Genomic DNA, 23,242 nt, shown 5'->3' on the forward strand with positions numbered 1-23,242 from the left:
GAGTCCTGGGCACCTGGCTGGCTTCAGGCTCATCTCCCCCCATGCCCGGGAAGTGGGGAGCCCTCCATAAATGTCAGCCAGCCCTACACTCTCTCTGCACAGCCAAGGATAGGAAGGCGCAGAGAGGGAAGACATCTGCTTAAGAACACACAGCATGAGTGAAGAACAAGGCTGGATTTTGGATCCCTTGCCTCACAGCCTCTTTTCGAAACCCTCTGTGTTTCCTCCTACCTCCCTTCCTGATCCTTCTCAGGCTCCCCGCATCTCAGAGGGATGTCCACTCACCTAGGGCCAGCCCCAGAGCTTTCTCTTTCCCTGTTTCATTATTCCCTCGGGGATCTCTCATAACACCCCCTGGCTTTAAATAAATCCCAAGCGTGCACAGACAACTCCAGATTTTGTCTGTCCACGTTGGGACCCCACGACATCTCCCTGCACCGGTCACACTCATCTCTGACTCCACATGCCCCAAACAGATCCTTCCCATTCCTTCCCTCCAAAACTGCTCCTCCCCCGCCCCGCCCATCACCCAGCCGTGCCAGCCAAGACCCTCAGGTCGCCCTCCAGTCTCTTGCTTCTGTCCACCTCATCAACGAAGCTGAGACTCTGCCTTCGAAACATGCTTCAAACCGCACATCACAAACCAAAATCAACTCAAAATAGATCAAAGACCTCAAGGCCAGAGCAAAACCTAGAAAACTCTCAGAAGAAAATAGGGGCGTAAATGTTCACGGCCTCGGATGAGGCAATGGTTTCTCAGATATGGCATCAAAAGCACAAGTGTACCAAGGAAAAATAGATTGGAGCTCACCAAAATGAAAAACTTTTGTGCTTCAAAAGGCACCATCAAGAAAGTGAAAAATAAAACCCACACGATGGGAGAAAATTTCTGCAAATCACAGGTCTGTGAAGGCAGTTGGGTCCAGGATATATAAAGAGCAATTACAAATCAATAATAAAAGAGAACAATAACCCAACTTAAAAAAATGGACAAAGAAGGGATACGCATGGTCAAACAGGCACATGAAACGATGTGCCATGGAAAATGCAAATCCAAACCACGATGATACCTTTATACCCGGTAGGATGGCGGAACCAAAGAGACAGGTAAGTGTTGGCAAAGATGTAGAGAAACCAGCCTTCATGCACTGCTGACACAATGTGCAATGGCGAGATGACCTTGGGAATCAGTGGCTCCCTTATGCTCTGGCCCCTGCCCCCTGTGCCCACTGGCACCCTTCCAGCATCCACGGGACTGGCTCATCCACATGATGGCCATCACTCAGGTCCCCTTCCCAGGGGATCTTCTCCTGGCCACCCTCTTAGAGTCACCTCCCCATCGCCTCTTTTTCTATCTCCCCAGGACTTAGCACTCTCACTCACTTGAGGTCTGCTTGCCCCCCAGACCTGAGCCATCCATGGGCACATTCTGCGATTATGGAGATGTTCTCTATTCGGGCTGTACGATAACAGTCGCCCTGAGCCACCTGTGGCTTTTGAACACTTGAACATGGCTCAAGTGGGACTGAGAAGCTGAATTTTTAATGTTATTTAAACTGATTTACATTTAAATGGCCACATGTGACTGGTGGCTGCCTTATCGTGTGACACAGCCTGATACAGTGGGCTGGTCCCTCCGGCAGCCGTGGTGCCTAGATCAGGGCCTGGCTCAGGGCTAGTGCATTTATTAAATGTAGTAAATGAGCGGAGGTCTGGAGGCGCTTCTTTCAGATTCCGTCAACCCTCCTTCACATCAGGCCCTGGGCCGCGGTCTTGACCACACATTATTTCACGATAAATCTCCAACAAACCACGAAGCAGGCAGGATTCGCATTCCACAGATGAGGAAATTTAGGCTCAGAGAGGTCTGGCGAGATGCCCAGAGTCACACAGCTAATAAATAACGACGCTAGGGCCTGATCTCGAGTCTGCCCGAGAGGCCGTCCGGGGCCGCCTCCAGGGGGAAATCAAACCATAGACGTAAAATGGTTCACCTCGCTAATAGAGAACTCCAATAACTCGATGAGAAAAGGGCCATGTTCCAAAAGAAAAGTGGGCGGGACTTGAGCAAGCAGGTCACAGGAAGGAAATACAAGGAGCCTCATACATGTGACAACAGGTGGGTGGTCATCAGGGGCAGGAGATCCAGAAGTCTGGTAACATACCCGGCTGGTCAGGCTGAGGGGACGTGGGGCCCTGCCCCTGCTGGCGAGGCTATCTGTAAAAGGGCATAGCCCCGGACAACACAGGGCACTTTGGCACAATCCTGCAAGATTACAACTGCATTCACCTTCAGACTATCGCCATTCTCAACCCACGGGCAAACCTGCACGTGTGCAAAAGTGACGTCTGCCCGTGGTTTGTAAATAGCCAAAGATCAGAAATATCGCCATCTCTACCATATGGCAATCGAAAAGAATGAGGACACCCTCTATGGGCTGAATCCAAACGCTCCCAAGGACACTCACACAGGGGGAAAAAAAAAAAAAGGAAGAGTCAAATCTAACAAGGGTGGGCCCCACCACAGAGATTCCAACCAGTCTGGTCTGGGGTGAGGCCCCTGCATCGCTCTCTTTTAGGGTTGCCTGGGTTACTCCCATGTGCACCCAAAGTTCCAACCACCTGGAGAGAATGCGCTCTTTGATGGAGAAAAAACCAGAGGCAAAATTAGGAATATGTGTTCGTGTTTGCTTGTATTTTCAGAAAGAGACGCTGTACGAATTCGGACCAAAAAAGAATCTAAGTGGTCAAGGGATGGGAGGAATGCAGAGGATTTATACTCCATGCCTTCAAGTATTTTTGGAGCCTCTGGAAAAGGTTCTCTCTTTTGAAATGAAAATAAATCATTTAATTAAATGGAACACTGCAATCGGGCCTGGGACAAAGTTATGTATGTGGATAGGGGGGCCTGGGTGGCTCAGTCAGTTAAACGTCCGACTTCAGCTCAGGTCAGGATCTCACAGCTGGTGAGTTCGAGCCCTACATCGGGCTCTGTGGTGACAGCTCAGGGCCTGGAGCCTGTTTCCGATTCTGTGTCTCCCTCTCTCTCTGCCCCTCCCCTGCTCTCCCTCTGTCTCTGTCTCTGTCTCTGTCTCTGTCTCTGTCTCTCTCTCTCCCTCTCAAAAAAATTAAACATTGGGGTGCCTGAGTGGCTCAGTCTTTTAAGCGTCCGACTTTGGCTCAGGTCACGATCTCAGGGTTGGTGGGTTCAAGCCCCCCGTCGGGCTCTGTGCTGACAGCTCAGAGCCTGGAGCCTGCTTTAGATTCTGTGTCTCCCTCTCTCTCTGCCCTCCCCCACTCATGCTCTGTCTCTCAAAAATAAATATACATTTTTAAAAATTTTAAAAAAAATAAGTATGCGGATTAAAAAAAAGAAAAAAAAGCTTAGTCTTGAGGAGCCTGACTCTTGATTTCAGCTCAGGTCATGATCTCACAGTTTGTGGGTTTGAACCCTGCATCAGGCTTCTTTTTTTTTTTTTTTTTTCCTTAAAAAAAAAAAGCAAGTTGTAAGATTTCCTGTAGAATATTACCATGTTTCTGTAAGAGAGTATGCTATACCTGTGTCTGTATCTGACGGGGACTTCCTTACCCACGGAGTAACGCACACTAAGGGGCTGGATGAGCCTCGGGTGCGGGCAGGGGACAATCTGCACTGCAGGGTGCCTCCACCCCCTAGAAGCCAGGAGAAAACTCTTCCCTGGTTGTGACAAAGAAAATGTCTTACACTTGGGGTGCCTGGGTGGTTCAGTCAGTTGAGCATCCTAGACTCTTGACTTTGGCTCGGTTCGTGATCTCATGGTTTACGGGCTCGAGCCCCGCATCAGGCTCTGCACTGACAGGGCAAAGCCTGCTTGGGATTCTCTCTCCCTCTCTCTTTGCCCTCCTCTTGCTCTCTCTCTCTCTCTCTTGGTCTCAGAAATAAATAAATAAACATTTAGAAAGGGAGGGAGGGAGGGAGGGAGGGAGGGAGGAAGGAAGGAAGGAAGGAAGGAAGGAAGGAAGGAAGGAAGGAAGGAAGGAAGGAAGAAAATGTCCTACACTTTGCCAAACGTGCCGTAAGGGCAAAACTGCCTGTAGCTAAGAACCACTGACAGGTCTGGAAGGCTGTGCCCCAGACCCGTCATCTAGGGGAGCTTTTCCTTCTGAACTGTATGTTTCCATCACACGGTTCAGTTTCACACAAGCGTTCACTCCTTTTGCAATAAGGAAAAATACAACAGCTACAAATAAAGATACATACCATGGACAAGCAGCTCTGTGGTGTTTAGGAAAAGCCGCAACATATCAAACATGGTGACCGTGGTTGCATCTTGGCGAAGGGAGGGGCGGGGACAGGAAGGGGGCTCAAGGGGTATGCTTTTTTATTCGCTCTGGTAAGGTCTGAATTTTCAACAACCAACACTTTGTCCTTCTGCATTGCTTCCATTTATTTTTTCAAGATCAAGAACCAGAGATGGTCGGGCAGGAGGGAAGGGAAACAGGGAGCTGGTCCAAGGCCTCTCAATCCCTCAGTGAGAAAACAGATCCCCTGACAACGAGCACTCGTGGGGCCTGCGCACCCCGGGCGGGCGTCCAAGGCTGGGCCGGGGCTCCCCTCCCCACAACGCCCCGCCTTTCCCGCTGCCGCCAGGCCCCCCGAGCAAGGCGCTGGCAAAAGGACCAGGTGTCACCTTTCCTTGCCCCCTCCCCTCTCCTGCTGTTCCCACAATAACAGCCTCGTGAAACCCTCCTCGGGCAGCGCATCCACACAACCCACGGGCCGGTCCTGTGCCCACGCCCACCGGGGACCTGGCCAGCGCGGTCTCTCCATTTCTACCAACAGGGCTGCTGGGCAGAAACGTCGGTCACCTCCGCGGAGGAGTGTGCTTTACACACAGCTGGTGAGCGGCACAGAGGAGTCCGAACGTGGTAACTGGAAAACCCCGGTCGACCCCGTGTGTCGGGGGGATGGTGACACTATCCCACTCTTTTCGTGTCTACAACATCCCTTCCCAGGCGGGACCCTCTGCTTTCTTTTCTACAGATGAGGAAACTGAGGCTCGGGCGCCTCAGTGAAAGGGTTTGCCCTTCGTCACTCGGTCCGGGTGGCAGATGTGGGACTTGGGTGCCAGTTGGCTGACGCCGCAGCCTATGAGTGGCAGTGCAGGGACCAAGGTTCCGCACTGCTCCCAGAGCTTGCCATGTCTGGTCCCCACCTCCAAACCTTTGCGCGTGCTGTGCTTCTGCCGCGAATGCCCTCACCCCCCCAACCAGCCCATCCAAACTCATAACCACCCCCCAGCGTGGGCTCCGGCCAGCAGTTCCTCCAGGATGCCTTCCCAGGCCTCTTCTCCAGCACCTCACCTCGGCACCTGATCATTTCCTGGCCGTGGGTCACCGTGTCCCATCTCCCTGCAGAGATCATAAGCTTCCCGAAGGCAGGCTCCATGCCTCAGATTTCTTCCCTACCTTCAAGATTCCTCATTTACCACCGAGTAGCCTACGTGAAAGCTTGGGTATCAAGCCAGACCTGGGTTCAAATACTAGCTTTGCCACTTGGTGCTGTGTGACCTGAGACACGTTACTTAACTTCTCTGAGCCTGGGCTTTTTCAAGGGTACAAGACGATTGCACCCGCAGCAGACGTTGTGGGAGCCCAGCCCTGAGCTCAAGGACCTGCCGATGGCAATGGTGTCCTGCCGCGTGGGGAGTTTTCTCTCCACCACTGAGCATGGCACCAGACAGAATGGAAGAGTCTGAATGCTGAGAGTCCCAGAAACAGCCCCCAGTGAGGACAGAAGGGAAATGGAAAATATATATGCCAGGTTCCTTGCTTCTTGGACAGGACAACTCAGGGGTGATCTATGCTACTGCTCCAAAGAGAATGAGCCTCAGATGCCCACAGGGGCACTTTTAACACCTGCCTCACTTCTCCACTGGGGATCCCAGCGGGGAATCACCTCCTCAAACAGCTACTTGCAAAGGCCTGCCTCTGTGGAAACTCCAACTGTCCCACAAAAGAGGGACTGTCATGAGACTCACCTAAGATCGCTCACTCACTCGGGGCGCCTGGGTGGCTTAGTCGGTGAGGCATCTGACTCTGGATTTCGCCTCAGGCCACGATCCCAAGGTTTGTGAGATCGAGCCCTGTGTAGGGCACTGTGCTGATGACTGGGGGCCCGCTTGGGATTCTCTCTCCCTCTCTTTCTGCCCGTCCCCCACTCTGCTCACCCTCTCTCTCTCAAAATAAATAATTAAACATTGAAACAGCCAGTATTCCCTGAATGCTCACAAAATGTCATGCATGATGCTGAATATGCAGGACACGACAATGAACTTGATGACAACACACAGGAACGGACAGAGGGTGCTCAATAAATGATACCGATCGTCACCATCATTCTAGGCCAGAGGTTTCAAACTGGTGGCCCCGTGGACTAAATGGAGGCATCGCGTGTCAAGAACTGGCCGGAACTGAGCTCTCTATTTGCCACAATCCCCGCCACTCATGTACATACCCACCCGGCCCATGTCGCGTGGGATTTTGAGCCCCCCCTGGCCTATGTGTTTAATCAATGCCTTACAAAACTGACCACTCACCTTCTGAGGGTCTCGAGTCCCCGACTCTCGCCGACAGAGCCCCATTTTGGTCTCCTTGACCTCAGAACTGTCTCCGGGGAGGCTGGACCTCCCCTGGGGCCGCTCTCGTCTCCTCTCTCTGGCTTCCTGCATGGCAGACAGGCCCTCTCGGATTTTGGCAGGCGGACCCTTCTCCGAATAGGCTCTCTTGACATCCAGCTGTGACCTGTCACGGTCATAAGGGTGATCACCCCACTGGAACACACTGGCCTCCTCTTCCGTCCCGATGGATTTCCTCGGGGTCCCTTTCTTCTGGTGAGCAGGGGACGACTTGGGCAACACGCTGGCCCCACTGCCCAGATCCTCCCAGGTCGGGGGCTTTGACTCGGCTGGGTAATTTGAATACTTTGCACCTTGATGTTTACTAGCAAAGGCCCTTCTGTCATCCTCGGGGATTCCTGAGACTTTTCTCCTGGGACCGGTGGGGCCTGAAGAAACCCCTGGATACTTTTCAGAAGGAGCTGAGACTGGCAGAGCCCACAGAGGAGAGCTGGATTTGGTGTTTGTGGTTGCCCCCGGGGTCTCTGCCTGCGGCTTGCCAGGGCCAGGAGCAGAACTGTGGTTTGCTTCGGTGAAACCTGCTTGTTTCTGCAGACCCTCGGCTTCGGGCCTCTCCTTCCAGCTCCTCCTTCTTGGTTCCACCCTGCCTAGATGGCCTGGCCTCTCCTGAGTCGAGCCGCTGGGCACTGAGGGTGCCCTCTCCAGGGGTTCCTCCACCTCCTGCTTCTTGTACTCTGCCATCAGGGCGTCAATGTCAAGAACACTGGATCTGTAGCCATCTCTGATTTTACCCGGGACCCTTGCACTGACCACCTCAGTGCCCCTTCTGGCGAGGAGATCGTTGGCTTCTGGGTGACTTTTGGAAGCCGGGGGTGTTTTGGGAGCGCCGCTGGGGGACGTCTTGGTCCCACAATCCTTCCAACTGTTCTGAAAACCGGTGCCATCTTCTGGTCTCCGATGACTCCATGAGGCGTCGGCATCCATGATTCTTTCAACAGAAGGATCCAGAATCCTGTTTCCAAGAGGTGACAGACGGTCTGTTGGCTTCAGAGGCTTTGAAAAGCTTGTGTGGTCGTGCTCTCTGCCCTTAGTCCAGTTTTTACTGCCCTTGCTCTCCAGTGGCCCTTCATGGTGAAGAGAAGCCAAGGTAGGTGTTCGAGGATGAGGAGATGGAGGCGGTGCTGGTTTTCTAGAATGTTCCGTCAAGTTTTCGGGCCCTGACTTAACAGTACTTTTTGCTTTTTGAGTATCAGGAATCTGATATGTCACTGCAAAAAATGTCGCCTTCGGTTCCAGAGAGGACCGTTGCTTCACCTCTGGGCGAGTCTGGTCCTGTGAAGCACTTGGGTTCTCCTCCTGGGCCTCCACCCTGTTGTGGGAGAGCTGGGGTTTTCTTAAGGCACTGACGGTGGGGCTCAAACGGTCTGTTCGCCTCTGCTCCACCTTCGAGGTGTTTTCTGGGGCCAGGAAGCTGAACTCCTCAAACTTCACGTCGTGCGGTAATGTCCGCCGTCGCCACCTCTCGAATCTCTGGTCCGCAGGACCCGCCTTCCGCATCTTGACTTCAGGCTCTGGTGCCTGGGCTGGCCTGGGTTCACCCTCACAGGAAGCCACAGCGAGGGGCCCTCTCTGCACAAGCGCTTCTGGATGTGGCCGGGCTCGGAAGTCGGAGGGCTCGTCCTTAGCCAGACAGAGAGGATCCAGAGGGCACCCCCAGGGGGGACCCCTTTCTCCCGCTGAGCTGCAGCCTCCTGACTTGTTTCTGGCCCCAGCGGGCCCCTCGTGCGGGGCCTCCCAGACGGCCACCTGGATGGCCCTCCCAGAGGGGACTTCGGAGCCGCACGACCTGGCTGAGCGCTCGCTGTTGGCCCCGGGGCTCAGTTCCGAGCCTTTCTCTTCACTGGCCACCACGGTGGCTTTATGCCAGTTCAAGGTCGCCCCCCCTGTCCATTTGGGTGACAGGCAATTGCCCCCAAACGTGTCCTTTGGCTCCCGGAAGTCAGGCCTTGGCTCACTGACCTCATGAGTCCCTTGAGCTTCCCAAATCAAACTGGCCCTGTGGACGGACCCCGCCTGACCTTCCAGCCTGTACTCTGGCTCTGCAGGGGTGACCTCACGGGCCTGCTGCCTCCCCTTTGGTGAGAGCCGAGACCTGCCACTTCGTAGGGTCATGGCTCTTTCCTCCAACGCCACGGAGACGGCCTCACTGTGCGCATACTTGCCCACTGTGTGCATCATGTCATACTTGGGCTCGACCCTCTGGGATGAGGGAGGGTTTTCAGCACGTTGGAGGAAGGGGGTCTTATTGTGTTTTTCGTCCAAAGGGTATTCTTCCGGGAAGGGCACGTGACACTGTCTGGGTTCACCATTTGAAAGGGCAGTCTGTCCCCATTTCTCTGCATCAGGATTTTCAAACCCTCTGGAGCTCTGTTTCTTGAGGGCTGTCTTTTCAGGCAGGTCCTTCCCCAGCCATGAGCTTCTCTCGCGCCTGGGTCTGAACCCTGAGACACTGGCATCAGCCACATCTCTGGGGGCCATGGCCGAGGGATGGTGTCCTGACTGGTCAGCCACTGTGTGTCTCTCCACGTGATGCTCAAACACCGTGGCCCACACGGTCTGGAAGCTTCCATCATCTTCTGGAGTGCTGTCAGAAGGGCTCAGAGCCCCCACCGAGCTCTCACCCCGATAGTTGCCAGGGACTTGGTTAGGACTGTCCTTCCACTGTGTCTGCCTCGACTTCTCTCGGAGCGTTCCAGGCTTCCAGGAGCTTCTCAGGACGGATGCTCTATCCACACCATGCCCTTCCTTTTGCTGAAAAAAAAAAAGAAAAGAAAAGAAACAATGCAACTGACGTTAAGGGACTTTGAAAGGGAAAGGAAGAGGTGAGGTGATCAACACAGCTGCTTTTAAAATCACAACAGGGGCACCTGGGTGGCTCAGTAGGTTAAGCGTCCGACTTCAGCTCAGGTCATGATCTCATAGTTCATAGGTTCGAGCCCCATGTCGGGCTCTGTGCTGACAGCTTGCAGCCTGGAGCCTGCCTCGGGTTCTGTGTCTCCCTCTCTCTCTCTGCCCCTCCCCCACTGGTGCTCTTTCTGTCTCTGTCTTAAAGATAAATAAACGCTTAAAAAAAAACCCACAAAAAAATACTATTTAAAAAATAAAAATACATAAAATCACAACAGTGAGATGCCATAAAATGTTAAAGACCGAACACACCCAGTGAGGGTGAGCATGTGGGAAAATGGACACTCTTGGAAACTGTTGGCAAGAACATAAAAATGTTCAAATGCGCGTTTCCTTTCATCTGGCCAATTTCCTGCCAAGACTCTTTCTTGGCTCGGGTGCCCAAGTCGGCGTCAATGAGAAGGCTCAGGGAGCACCGCTTGAGGAAACAAAACCAACACAGAAACAACCTAGGCGCCCATCTGTAGGGCACGGGCTAAGTGAGCTTTGACCTAATGCAGACAATGAAATGCCACAGGGCACTTGACTCCACAGAAGGGGGTGGGTCCCAATGTCATCTCTAACAACACACAAAACACTGTTGTGTGGGCAGGAGAAAAGCAGACTGCAGACAGTGTATTTCTAAAACGATTCCATTTTTTAAACAACCGCATGTGTATGTGTGTATACATGTAGATAAACAAGGGAGAAGAGCTATAAGTTCATCAGTGAGTAAGGGCGTCAGAGCAGGAGAAAGGAATGAGGAGAACGTCGTTTTTTCCTCTTACACACCTCAGTTCTGTTCGATTTTATAACAGGAGTGTGTGAATTAGCCATTTCTTAACCTTTTTTTGTTGCGAGAAGTAAGTCTACTTCAGGGCTCCTGGGTGGCTCAGTCGGATGAGCGTCTGACTCTTGATTTCGGCTCAGGTCATGATCTCAGGGTCATGGGATCGAGCCCTTTGTCGGGCTCCACACTAAGCATGGAGCCTGCTTAAGATTCTCTCTCTCTCTCTCTCTCTCTCTCCCCCTCTGCCCCATCCTCGCTTGCACTTTATGTCTCTCTGAAATACAATGAAATGAAATGAAATGAAATGAAATGAAATGAAATGAAATGAAATGAAATGAAATAAGAAATAAGTCTACTTAGGGGCGCCTGGGTGGCGCAGTCGGTTAAGCGTCTGACTTCAGCCAGGTCACGATCTCGCGGTCCATGAGTTCGAGCCCCACGTCAGGCTCTGGGCTGATGGCTCAGAGCCTGGAGCCTGTTTCCGATTCTGTGTCTCCCTCTCTCTCTCTGCCCCTCCCCCGTTCATGCTCTCTCTCTGTCCCAAAAATAAACGTTGAAAAAAAAAATTAAAAAAAAAAAAAAGAAATAAGTCTACTTAAACAAGTTAAACAACGACTTAACCATCAAAGTAGCCAATCCCATTCCTGGGTAGATCCCCAAAAGAAGGGAAAACACATGTTCCAATAAAAACTTGTACACCTATATCATAGCAGCACTATTCATAGAAGGTGGAAATCACCGAAATGTCCACCAGAAGAAGAATGGATAAACAAATTGGGGTCCACTTGTACAACGGGGTATTATTCAGCCATTAAAAAGGGACAGGGTACTGATTCACGCTCCAACACAGAGGAACCTTGAAAACATTATGCTAAATGAAAGAAGCCAGACAAAAGGATATGTGTTTTGTGATTCCATCTGTAGGGAATGTCCAGAATAGGCAAGTGTCTATAGGGACAGAAAGTAGATTCGTGGTTGCCAGAGGCCACAGGTGGGAGATGGGAAGTGACCGACTGGCTAAGGGTTTCCATTTGGAGTGACGAAAATTCTGAGGGCCCCTGGCTGGGGAGCGTGCAACTCGATCTTGGGGTCATGAGTTCAAGCCCCACGCTGGGTAGAGATGACTTAAATAAAAATAAAAGTAAAAATAAAAATAAAAAATTCTGGACTAGGGGCTTCTGGATGGCTCAGCTGGTTAAGCATCCAACTTTGGCTCAGGTCAGGATCTCACAGCTTGTGAGTTTGAGCCCCACATCGGGCTCTGTACTGACAGCTCGGAGCCTGGAGCCCGCTTCAGATTCTGTGTCTCTCTCTCTCTCTCTCTGCCCCTCCCCCGCCCATGCTCTGTCTCTCTGTCTCTCTCTCAAAAATAAATAAGCATTTAAAAAAAGATGAAAACTCTGCACGATGCATCAGCCACAAAACAGTTAGACCTATAGTTATTTCATAAGCTTTTTCTTATTAAACAGAATAAATAAAAATAGTTTTACGCAATTTAGCTTCCCTCCTTCTGCTATTGTTAGATGACAAGCTGAGGTAGGGAACAGGGACATAATGAGGGAAACTGAGGGAGTTCCAATTAACAGTGTTTAATCTAAATTTTAAATTCTTAAAAAAGCAAGCATTCGTACATAAGAAAGCCAGGCTCCGCTTCCTCTTTGCACAGGAAACGAAATAAAACCTGGCAATTACATTTGTAAACAATATTTAACACTAAGGAGGGCAGAATCACAAACCCAAAAGGGACTTAAAAAGTCCCAGCATTCAAGAAAACAAAACAAAACAAACAAAAAAAAACATTTTCTTCTTCATGAGAGGCTTCTGATTGTTTCCTGGGTCTTGTGGATCCTGAAAGCTCTTTTTCCAGTAAGTAAAGCCACCCACTAGAAAACAAGACGTGCCAAACACAGAGGCTTCTCACCTTTTCTCCGGGTTCCTGAGGAAGCTCGCCACTTAGCTCAGAACACTTCTCATATCGGACTTCGTTGCTTGAAGCTGGGCTTGAAAACCTGGCACCAGAAGATCCAAGTTATTTGCACGGGGCCAGGGGCTGGGACTCCCTCCAGCCCACGCCCCGTAACTAGCTCAGGAACCCAGGGGTGAAATCGGCACGGAGATCAACAAGGCAACACGACCTGGTTTGCTTTGAGAGAAGATGTGTCTGTGGCCGCTCTAACCGCCAAACCGAGAAGGGCCCGGTGGGGAGAGTTTACCTTAAACACAGCATCACTGGGGTAGCAGGAGCCCCAGGCTTGGAAGAAGAGACCTAGGTGCTGTCCCAGCTCTACTGCCTCCGCACTGCAGGAGCTTGGGTTGTGCTTGTGGCCTCACCTGAGCCTGTGTCTCTTCATCTATGAAACGGGGATAATTAACACCTCCCCATCGTCTTTTGTAGGGCAGATAAGAGGCTACCCAAGGCCCTAATAGCTATGTGAGGGCGTTTAAGGAAGAGTAAAGATGCCCCAGGAGGGATAATTAATGGTTGTTGTTAGCAACCCCAGGCACAACAGCAGCCCCACCACAGACCTGCCACGGGACCTGCGGGTGGGGGGCTGCGTGGAATGTGTGGGGGCATGGGCAGGTCTCTGCCTCTCTGGGTAACCTTGGCCAAGTCATTGTCCCTCTCTGGGCCTCAGTTTCTCCACTTGCCAAGGGGAAGAGAACGAAAGGGTGTTCTGGTGTTGGCATTTTCCCGTCTCTGAAGAGCTCCCTGGGGTGGATGCCTAAAGATGAATTCAGGGCTGAGGGCTACAGAGACCAGGGAGGGGAGAGAGACAAGCCACTTAGACTCGCCCCACTCTGCAGTCCAGGGTCCGCCACCCAGGAGGCATGAGGCCATGGGTGAGTCGTTTCCAAACTCAGAGCCTCAGTTTCCCCATCTGTCAAATGAGAATAATCCAAGGCACCGGGAGGACGCAGGAAAAGGTGTGTGAGGTCCCTTGCATGGGTGCCTCTTGCTCTGGTATCTCAGCTCGGGCCTGGCTGCACGTGAGAATCACTTGGGAAGCTCTGAAAAACGACCAAGCTATGAGCCCCTCCCCAGATCAACCAAATCAGAATCTCTGGATGGGGGCAGGGGAGTGCCAGGCACGGGTATTTTTTTTTTTTTTTTTCCCAGATGATTTTAAATGCTGAGAGCCACTGATCGAACCCAAGCCCAGCCGGCTGTCCTGGTTCCCAGGGCTGGGAGGGCAGTCTGCCCAGAGGTGGCCCTTGGAAGTTCCTTCCCCACAAAAGTATGCCAGTGGCATGCATGTCTTTAACGCGCCTGTTGTAGCCGGGGAGCCACTTGTGGGAAAACAAAAGAGCAAGAGATATCAGAGGCCTGGCTGAGCTTAGAAACTCATCGTTAACTAACAGGATTAACAATATCATTTGGAGCTACAATGTAGTGATGGCCTCCCATGGGCAGAGCGATTCACAGCATGATCTATTAGTCTTTGCCTTAATCCTTCAAGGAAGGTTTCGGTTTTAGAGACAAACCGAGGCTCAAGAGGGAAGGGGACTTGCTCAAGCTATCTTGACCCATCTGATTTTATTCGGGGGCCGCTCATGGAGGCTTAGGCTATACAGTAAACATCCTCAGGCTTCTGGAAAGGCAAGCTTAGCGACGGACCCAGGCTGCACTGGAATTACACAGGGCTCCAGACTTCCTCGCGGCACTTCCCCTCTCCTATCTGCATCTGCGAAATGGGCACGGTGTCTCCCCACTGCGACGTGTAAAGCGGGGAAAGGACAAAGAAATGGAGCTGCTGGCACACAGTGAACCCGGAGGGAGCCGTGTTCCCTCTCTGCCCCTGAGCTCCTTATCTGAGAAACGGAAGCCAACGCCACCTCCTCTGGGGGGCTGTGGGTAAACCGAGAAAGAAGGGCGGGGGAGCTGCAAGGTGCCTAGTGCGGAGCCTGGTGCCTGCTTCTCTTTCCTGAGGGGCCTCTCTGGTAGGCTGTCGGAGGCAGCCGGGGGCTGAGCGAAGCCCGTGGAACATTCCCACTTACGGTTTGGTCAGATCCGCCGACAACGGCCGTGCCTGGAAGGGCTTTCTCCTGATCTCTGGCTTTGCCTCTGAGCTCTCAGCGGCCCAGCCTTTGATCCGCTCCTGGACGCTCACAACCGCTTTCCCACGCTCTGGGGCAGCCAACGGGGGCTCAGGGGTGGCCGGTGGGGGTTCCGATTCTGCGGCCAAAGCCAAAGTGCTCTCCTCCCCAAACAGGCTGATGCCCTTCTTGATGCTGCCCCTGAGGGTCCATCCACCCTCCAGCCGGCTTTCCCCGTCGGCGGCTCTGCTCTTGACCTCAGCAAATTCTTGGTCTTTTCCCGGCCTGGGCGAGAGGGGCGGGGGCACCTTCTCCGGCTCCCTGAGCAGCTTCACTTTCTCCTCCCCGGGGTGCTGGTCAACCGTAGGGGTGCCCCTGGCTGAGCCCCCAGCACTTCTGAGGCTGCCCGTCTCCGCCTGCTTAAAAAGCACCCTCTCCTTCTGTTCTCGGGCCTTCTTGGCTACCTCTGGGAAGTCTGAGTCTGGGTCACAAAGGCGAAGGTTTGCTTTGACCAAACACTCCCCATCCACTTTGGGCTCCGGGTCGGACCTCTCGGGCCCCCGACACTGGGCAGTGGAACCCACAGTGGCCTCATCGGCTGCCTTCTTCAGCAAGGCCTCTCTGCTCTCAAACCGGGCCGTGAGGTCCACGGACAGGGGCCTGGGCCTCCTCACCCACGTCTTCTCAGGCGGGGTGGGGGGTGCTTTCCCCACCGCGGCCGCCCCGCCTGGGCCTGGCTTCTGAGGCTGAATGCATTCGATGAAAATGGCCGACACAGGCCTTCTCCTCTGGAGAGGCCTGGGCTCCAGAGCGAGATCACCCGTGTCCTCCACACCGCTGGCCTTCGAGACAGGCTCGTTTGGGCCTTTCTCTTCTTGGGGGGCAGCTGGCCTGGTGTCCTGCGACAAGGAGGCCGGTCGGGGAAGGGTCGCAGGCTTTCGGGCGGGCAGGGCGGGCTTGGCGGCCACCTCGGGCCGGGAGCCCAACGCGGGCTCCTGAGACACGCCCGTGGTGGCCTCCCGAGCCCCCTCATTGGCCCCCTTCCCCAGAATGGGGCCGGCTTTGGTGGTTTCAAAGAGAATCATGGTGCTGGGTCGGGGCCGCGGGAAGGCAGCCTTACTGAACGAAGACGAGCTTCTCCTCAGGCCTTCCCCGTTCCCCGCCTCCTGCCCCACCAAGCCAGGCATCCTCTCGCCCAGGTCCTTTGCCACCACGTCCTGGGCGCGCCCACAGGGAGATGGGCTGGTTGGGCCGGGCCCCAAGGATGGGACGGGGGGGTTCACGTCCAGGACCTTCTCCCTGCAGAAGGGTTTGGGGGCAAGTCTGGGCAGCGGGAGTAAGCGGGCCGGGCTCCTGAGGGGGCTTTTTCCTTCCAAGAGCAGCGGGGAGGGTGGCCCGGGGGTGTCACCGGCCTGGCGGAAGTAGGTCCGCTTCAGGGTCTCCTCCTGGGCGATCTCGCCGAGGCCTGGCACTCCTGTCAGGGAAGCTATGGAGCCGACCTCAACCCGCGTCGCCATGGCTACGGTTGTGGGCCCATGGGGATTAAGAACATCCGAACTAGAGAAGCAAGCACTGAAAGTAAAAAAGAAAAGGAGGGGGGGGGGGAATTAAATTTAAATCTCGGTCCATGTCTGGGCCCTGGGTGGCTCAAGGCGGTTGGGCGTCCAACTTCGGCTCGGGACATGAGCTGGCTGTTCGTGGGTTTGAGCCCCGTGTCGGGCTCTGTGCTGCCAGCTCGGAGCCTGGAGCCTGCTTCGGATTATAAGTAAACATTAAACAAATAAAATAAAATAAATCTCAGGCGGTGTCTGTGTCGAAGCAGAGGGGGCCGGGGGAACGGGCCCAGGAGCCCAGCGCCCCGGGTACTGGACAACCACTCTCCACCGACCTCACCGGGCAAGTCCAGGCCAGCCTTTCCACCTCTCTGAACTCTTGGCAAGGTCGGTGGACTAAAGGGCCATTTCTAAAGTTTGTTCCAGGCCCAAGAAGGGTGGGGAAAGGGTGGCAACATTCCCTAGGAGGTTCCCCCCCTCGGTTAATCTCAAGGTCAGCTCTTAGGTAAAAAGTCATTATCTCTGCTACACAGATAAGGAAAGCAGCTCAGAGATCACTTGGAGAGTAAGGGGCGAAGTCAGGACCCGAACTCAGGTCAGACCCCAAACGCACACCGCACACTCCCAGCCAGAGCCCCGCTGAGAGCATCCTCACATCCCCTCACTCCTGTCACCCCCAAGCCCTTCTCCCACCTCCCAGCTGACCCTCCTCACAACTCTGTGCTGAGCACCAAGCTCAGAGAGGGTAGGTGACCAGCCCCAGCTCACACAGCTACCAAAAGCTGGAGTCCCTGAGGTCACATAAGTTCGTTCGTGGCCCCTGAGGTCCCAGGCTCAGCCCCCCAACCCCTCTAGACTGCCCCTTACCTCCACCTCCCTCCCCCCCCACAGCCTTCCAGATGCCTTAAAACAAAAAGTCACTTCATTCTTCACGCAACCTGCTGTCGTTCCTGGTTTGCCTTTGCGGTTCTCTCAAGGCAGGAGCCCTCCTCTCTCATTGATCCTGGCACAACCCTGAGAAGCAGGGACTATAACCATCTCCATTATGGGGACGAAAAGCAAGGGCCCAGAGAGGTCTCCTGACTTGCCTACATCACACAGCTGAAACCTGACCTCAAGTCCTCACCCCATTCACCTCGGCCTCCTTGAACATTATATCTCACTCCTTTCTGGTTTCTGAAGTGACTGTTCTTCATCCCCGCCCCCCGCCCTCCCCCACCACTTTCATGTCCGAGTTCTGTCTCCCTGCAAAACTGCCCCCAGCTTGCCCCCATCTAGATGGAATAAAAGCAGAAGGTATTTCAGTTCAACGCAAGCCTCCTGCTTCCCTTCCTGGGGCCCCACTCTGCTGCCCCCGGCTCTGACTCACTCAGCAGCCTGCAGGAAAGAAAGGCAGACAGATTTTGATATTTTCTCTTCCTTACACGCTCGATGGTGCTAACAGATTTCTTCTCCCCAAACCGGAGAACGCTGTCTAGACAGGGTTAGAGGCAGCAGAAGAGGGACAGAGAATCGGAGAACAGCAGAGTTCCATCTGCCAAGGCCCCGGGGGCAGAGTTCTAAGGCATGTCGGGTCCTGACCAAAATCAGGACTGGTCTCCCTTAGGGCCAGTCCACGTGACCTCTTGGAAACCCTGCCCTGGGACACACACGTGAGCCGGACATGAGACAAGGGGCAGTAGCAGAACACAAAGGACGGAGAGAAAATTCCCCGGCAGAACCCACAGGCGCCCTCCACCTCCCGGACACCCCGGCCCCACTTACCCGAGCTGGCAGGCGCCGGCTGGGGATGTGTGACTGCCTGAGAAAGTCAACGGCGTCACGTCTCATCGCGAACGGGGCTGGCCGCACACTCCCAAGGCAGAGGCGGACGGGGGCAGGGAGGCTCGTTCCCGCAGGGCTGGGTTTCAGCAGGTCTGGGGAGACACAGGACCACAGCCTCGGTTCCGGAGTTCCGGCAATATGTGCACAGACGGCACAGAGCTCCAGAGCCCCAACTGGATCTGCTGGCATCTCCAGCTTGTCAAACACACGCTCCTTTCGGCTTCCCGATACTGTAGCATAAAGAGGGCTGAGTCCACAGCGGGAGCTCAATAAAAATCTGCCCCCCTGCCCTGTTCCTCTGCTAACGTGTTTACTGACCACCTACCATGTGCACAAGGAGCAACAAGAAAAATCCCCTGCATTCAGGGAACTCACAGTCTTGTGTTAGAAACACACACACACACGCACACACACATACACACACACACACACACACACAGAAGCACTTACAACTCTGAGTAATAAACACCATGGTGTATACAGGGGGATGTGGGAGCACAGGAAGAGTACTAACTGCTTGGAAATGGGAATGGTGATCCCGGAAGAGTCCCCAGGCTGGGAGATGACACCGAGAACCCAAGGTGCTGGCTAATTTGGGAGCTGTTCCTCCTGCCTCAGAAGTACTTGAACACTGCATCTGTTGGAGATCCTGAAATGCACCCCGGGACGTTTGCACCTGCCGTGCCTGCTTCCTGGGATACCCTTCTCACTCACATACAGACACAGGACCACCCCTCAGAACACAGCTCAGACCTCTCTGCCCCACCTCCCCAGCCTGGCACAGTCCTCTAACACGTCCATGGAGCGCCAGAGGTGCTCGGCAGGACTCGTCAGAGTAACACGGGCATATTGAATACTGCATGAGCCTTCACGTCGTATCAGTCTTTCCCGTTCAATGGCAAGCCCCCAGAGGGCACCCTGAATCCCCTGTAGCTAGCACAGCAGCTTGGCATATAGTAGCACTGAATACATAACTGCTGAGTATGTACAAAAATAATGGCTGAATGAATAAGTCGGTGAATGAGGAATATTCTTCTGCTCCCCACTCCTCTAAGATTCTGAGTAAGTACAGGTACCACGAGCTGCATGGCACTAAGCAATCTAGGACATAGGAGGAGTTACTCCGGCTCTGGCAAGCGCTGGCAAGACCTACCACAGGTCTGACCCTACCACACGTCAGTTGCTGCCGGGTGACGGAACTGAAGAGCCGTGAAGAGCCCAGCTGGAAGCTCAGGCTGCCTGCCTCCCCAAGAGCCCCTCGAGGGTCACCGGACCACAGGGAGGAGCTCGACTGCCTAGGACAGGCGCCTGTCAGACACCTGCTGTGACCACATCCACCCCACGCGGTCACGGGTCGTGTCACCGGCTCATCTGCCCAAGCGTGGGATGAACGCTTCTCTGCACAGCTTTTCCTGGGAAGGAAGTCACCAACAGCCACCGCTGCTAAATTAGGATCAACGGCGCACGCACGCGTGTGGCCCTACTCTGGGATCCTGGAACCCACCTCTCCAGCCACACCGCAGGGAAGACAAGGGAAGAAAGACTCTTGGTCCGTAACCCTCTTAACCGGAACAGTGTCTCTGTTATCTGCAATCTCCCCATCTTGGGCTTCCTCTCGAGTTTCCATTTAAAATGCCTGGCAAATACCTGGTATGTAAATATGGCTGCACCACCGATTCGACGAATTAATTACTACCTCAGTGAGCAAAGGCAGGGTGGGGGGGAGACGTTTTTTAAGCACCGCCAAGGACAGCTTAATAACTAACATTTTGAAGTCTCTCCCAAACCTAGAAACACGTGACTCTCAGGGTTTCACTTAACCTGTTGTACAAAATGCCAGGAAACCGACTGAAACGTACGCTTTGAAACCTCGCTTTAAATGCATCACATATGTCATGCTTAATTTAAGACACTGTGGTCTCTTCCAACATACTTCAGAAGCTCCCTCACATAGAGGCCAGCTGCTGTGTGTTGTGTGGCCCCGCTCGTTCTTTTGAAATTTATTAGCATTATGGCCAAAGCCAAGTGAACAAGGGCTCCCTGAAACCAGAAGGGGCACAGAGCGCGAGCCACCTCTGGGCGCATCTCTATGAATCCAGGCTGATCTGGGAGGCCAGGAGGCCACCGCGGATCAGGGGCCAGAGCATGTCCGTCTGACCTCAAGCATTGGTGGGGGGCAGGGGGGGCAGGTAGCAACGGGCAAGTCCGTGCCGTTGAACCTGCCCAGTGTACGGGCTTGATCTCCCTGAATGGATCTGCAAAGGTTGAAATGCCCGCTTCCTGCAAATTTATGCAAAGGAGCCCATTCTCCTGGGAACTGAGTCACCAGGACCATTAGTTGCTGAAATGAGGCGGGAGTCACTCGGAGCATCTGTGCACCCATCCTTCTGACCTTCCTTCTGCAAACCAGGCACTGGGCTCGGTGCCCCGAGAGAACCACACAGGGAGAAGGCAAGAGAAACACCTCCATTCAAAACCAAAGAGTTTGGCAGCTTTTCTCTCAGCTTCAGAGGCGTGGATTCATTCTAACAGCTGCTGCAGAGCTTTCGTAATTGCACCCTTGAATCCGATCTGGGAGCTCACCCGTCATTCACTCAGCCGTCTCTGGGTGCCGTTTCCCGGGAATGCCACCGTCTGGTGAGGGGTGTGAGCCAGTCCACACACCTTCCAGTGGCTTCCGGGATGTGACCTGGCCTCCCAAATCTGCAAACCTGCCCTGCGTGGTGCCCTGCGCCAGGCACCAAGGGCATGCCCGCGTCCGCCCAGAACGTCCAGTGTCACCAGAGCGTATGTATCTTCCCTTCTCCGTCCCCATGGCAACGGCCCCAGCTCATCGGTTCATTCATTCATCCATTCCTTTCGTCCAATACACCACTACTGAGCACCTACCGGGTACCAAGCTCTGGGCCAGGTGCAAGGGACACAGCGGTGAATAAGACGTGGAGAAAGCCCTGTCCCCACAGCCCTGGCGCTCAGGAAGATGGGAAATAAGCAAGGTGCATAGAAAGTTAGACAAGTGACTCTCTCTGTCCCAAAAATAAATAAACGTTGAAAAAAAAAGTTTAAAAAAAAAAAAAAAAGGGGGCGCCTGGGTGGCGCAGTCGGTTAAGCGTCCGACTTCAGCCAGGTCACGATCTCGCGGTCCGTGAGTTCGAGCCCCGCGTCGGGCTCTGGGCTGATGGCTCGGAGCCTGGAGCCTGTTTCCGATTCTGTGTCTCCCTCTCTCTCTGCCCCTCCCCCGTTCATGCTCTGTCTCTCTCTGTCCCAAAAATAAATAAACGTTGAAAAAAAAAAAGTTTAAAAAAAAAAAAGAAAGTTAGACAAGTGACAATAAAGAGGTTAATGGCCAGGGAAAATTCAAAAAGAAGGGACATTTGAAATCCGCCTCCTGGCCGACACGCCCGTGGCTGCCGGACCCTCCTCCCATCTAGTCCAGCAGCCGTGGCACGAGGCTATGACAGGCGAGTGCCATCACACCACCCCGCCTTGCTCAGAGCACACGCGTGTCAAACTCCCTCCCCGCGACCCGGCAGGATCCGGATCCCCTTCACCTCCTCCCCGTCCATCCGTCTGTCTCTCACACGCACTCACATCCTTACTTCAGCACGATGAGCCCCCGGACAGGTCACAAGACGCGCTATGCTTTTCCTCGCCTCCACACCTCTACACTGCCATTTCCTACTGCCTGGCCATTCCCTGTTCATCCCTCAGTCCTGAGCTCCAAAATGCCACCTCTTCCAGGAAGCCTTCCCTGACGCCCTAGGGCGTCAAAGTCTATCAAAGTCTCGGTGTTTCCACCTTGCCTGGCACTTGATCACACATGTGGTGACTGCCTCTGTTTCTTCCCCTCAACTGCTGGACCTGAGTCCTGGGTCCGGTTCACAGCTATATCCCCAGGCCTGACGTCAGAGGGGATATCAAGCCAGTGGGCAGAAAAAGCATTTGAAGGGAGACCATCCCTGAGAGAAGAAAGTAACAGCATCCAGTGTAGGCATGGCTGTGGGAAAACTGATATGCTTATCTGCTCCCAGGACCAAGGAAACGGATAGAAGCAATTTGGCAATATTCACTCTCAACTAATATTTTTTGAGACTCCATCAAGAGTCAGGCACCACGCTACGTGACTCTGTGCGCCTTCTACCTTCTCCCATTTAATACTCTCAGCAACCCTCTGTTTCTCGAATTATTACCGCCATTCTAGAGATGAGGAAAACACAGTCCTGACAATGAGGCAGATCATATGCTAGGGAAGGGCAGAGCTAGGGTTGAAATCTTCTGAATACAAATCAAGTGCTTTTCCCCAATATAATCACCCCCCCCAAAGCATGCATTTATTTTTTTTAACGTTTATTTATTTTTGAGAGAGACGGAGAATATGTGCATGCATGTGCACGAGCAAGTAGGGGAGGGGCAGAGAGAGAGGGAGACACAGAATCTGAAGCAGGCTCCAGGCTCTGAGCCGTCAGCACAGAGCCCCACGCAGGGCTCGAACCCACAAACCGTAAGATCATGACCTGAGCCGAAGTCGGCCACCCAGGTGCCCTGCACTTATTTTTGGTTCTGTAACCTTGCTTCTAAAAACGTATCCTATGGAAGGAACCTAAGCGAAGAGAAAGCCATCACCCTAACCCTAACCCTAACCCTAACCCTGGGACTCCTATGCCATTTGAAAGATCAAAAAAGTTGCAACGTCAGCAGGCAAACCAGACCTCCAGTGTCCAGCCGGCCCAGGTCATCATGAGCAGCACAAGAATCCTGTCTCACCACAGAAGCGGATCCTGCTAAGACCCCCACCTTACAGATGAGGAAGATAAAGCCAGAGCAGGAAGCATCCTGCCTGGGGGAGGGGGGGGCGGAGTAGCTGGAGTCTCGCTGACCCCACCCACCTCATTGTCAGATTTCTTCCAGAGTCCACATGCGCTTAAGTAGAATAACTGCTTTGATGATGCTCAGAAGTAAAGGACAGTTCACAACCATTTGGATGGCTATGATAAAAAAAAAAAAAAAAAATGCAAAAAACAGTGTTGGCGAAGATGTGGTAAAATTGGAACCCTTGTGCACCACTGTGGGAATATAAAATGGCGCAGAGGCTGTGGAAAACAGCTGGGCAGATGCTCAAAAACTGAACACAGAACCTAGCAATCCCACCCCTGAAAGACACTATATTGCTATATGACCTAGCAATCCCACCCCTGAAAGACACGCCAATGTTCAGAGGAACATTATTCACAATAGCCAAAAGGTAGAAGAAACCCAAATGTCTAGAAATAAACAAAATATGGTATCTCTACACAATGGAGTATCATTCGGCCTTAAAAAGGAAGGAAATTCTGGGGCACCTGGGTGGCCCAGTCGGTTGGGCGTCTGACCTCAGGTCAGGTCACGATCTCACGGTTTGTGGGTTTAGGCCCCGCATTGCGCTCTGTGCTGACTGCACGGAGCCTGGAGCCTGTTTCAGATTCTGTGTCTCCCTCTCT

The 23,242-nt window shown here is 53.4% G+C and overlaps 1 protein-coding gene across 3 annotated transcripts in view; it reads right to left on the reverse strand.

Moving 5' to 3' along the window:
- The window catches only part of KIAA1671 (KIAA1671 ortholog), a 203,770-nt gene that overhangs the window by 130,793 nt on the left and 49,735 nt on the right, over positions 1-23,242 (reverse strand). For all 3 annotated transcript variants that reach the window (XM_045458791.1, XM_045458790.1, XM_045458789.1), the window contains exons 2-5: positions 17,706-17,857; positions 14,350-15,960; positions 12,275-12,362; positions 6,579-9,428 (exon numbers count right to left, since the gene is read on the reverse strand). In XM_045458791.1, the coding sequence (XP_045314747.1) occupies positions 6,579-9,428; positions 12,275-12,362; positions 14,350-15,905 (4,494 nt within the window). In that variant the 5' untranslated portion in view covers positions 15,906-15,960; positions 17,706-17,857. The remainder of the gene's footprint in view (positions 1-6,578; positions 9,429-12,274; positions 12,363-14,349; positions 15,961-17,705; positions 17,858-23,242) is intronic.

Source organism: Leopardus geoffroyi, chromosome D3, assembly GCF_018350155.1.
Source record: "Leopardus geoffroyi isolate Oge1 chromosome D3, O.geoffroyi_Oge1_pat1.0, whole genome shotgun sequence".
Classification (NCBI taxonomy): domain Eukaryota; kingdom Metazoa; phylum Chordata; class Mammalia; order Carnivora; family Felidae; genus Leopardus; species Leopardus geoffroyi.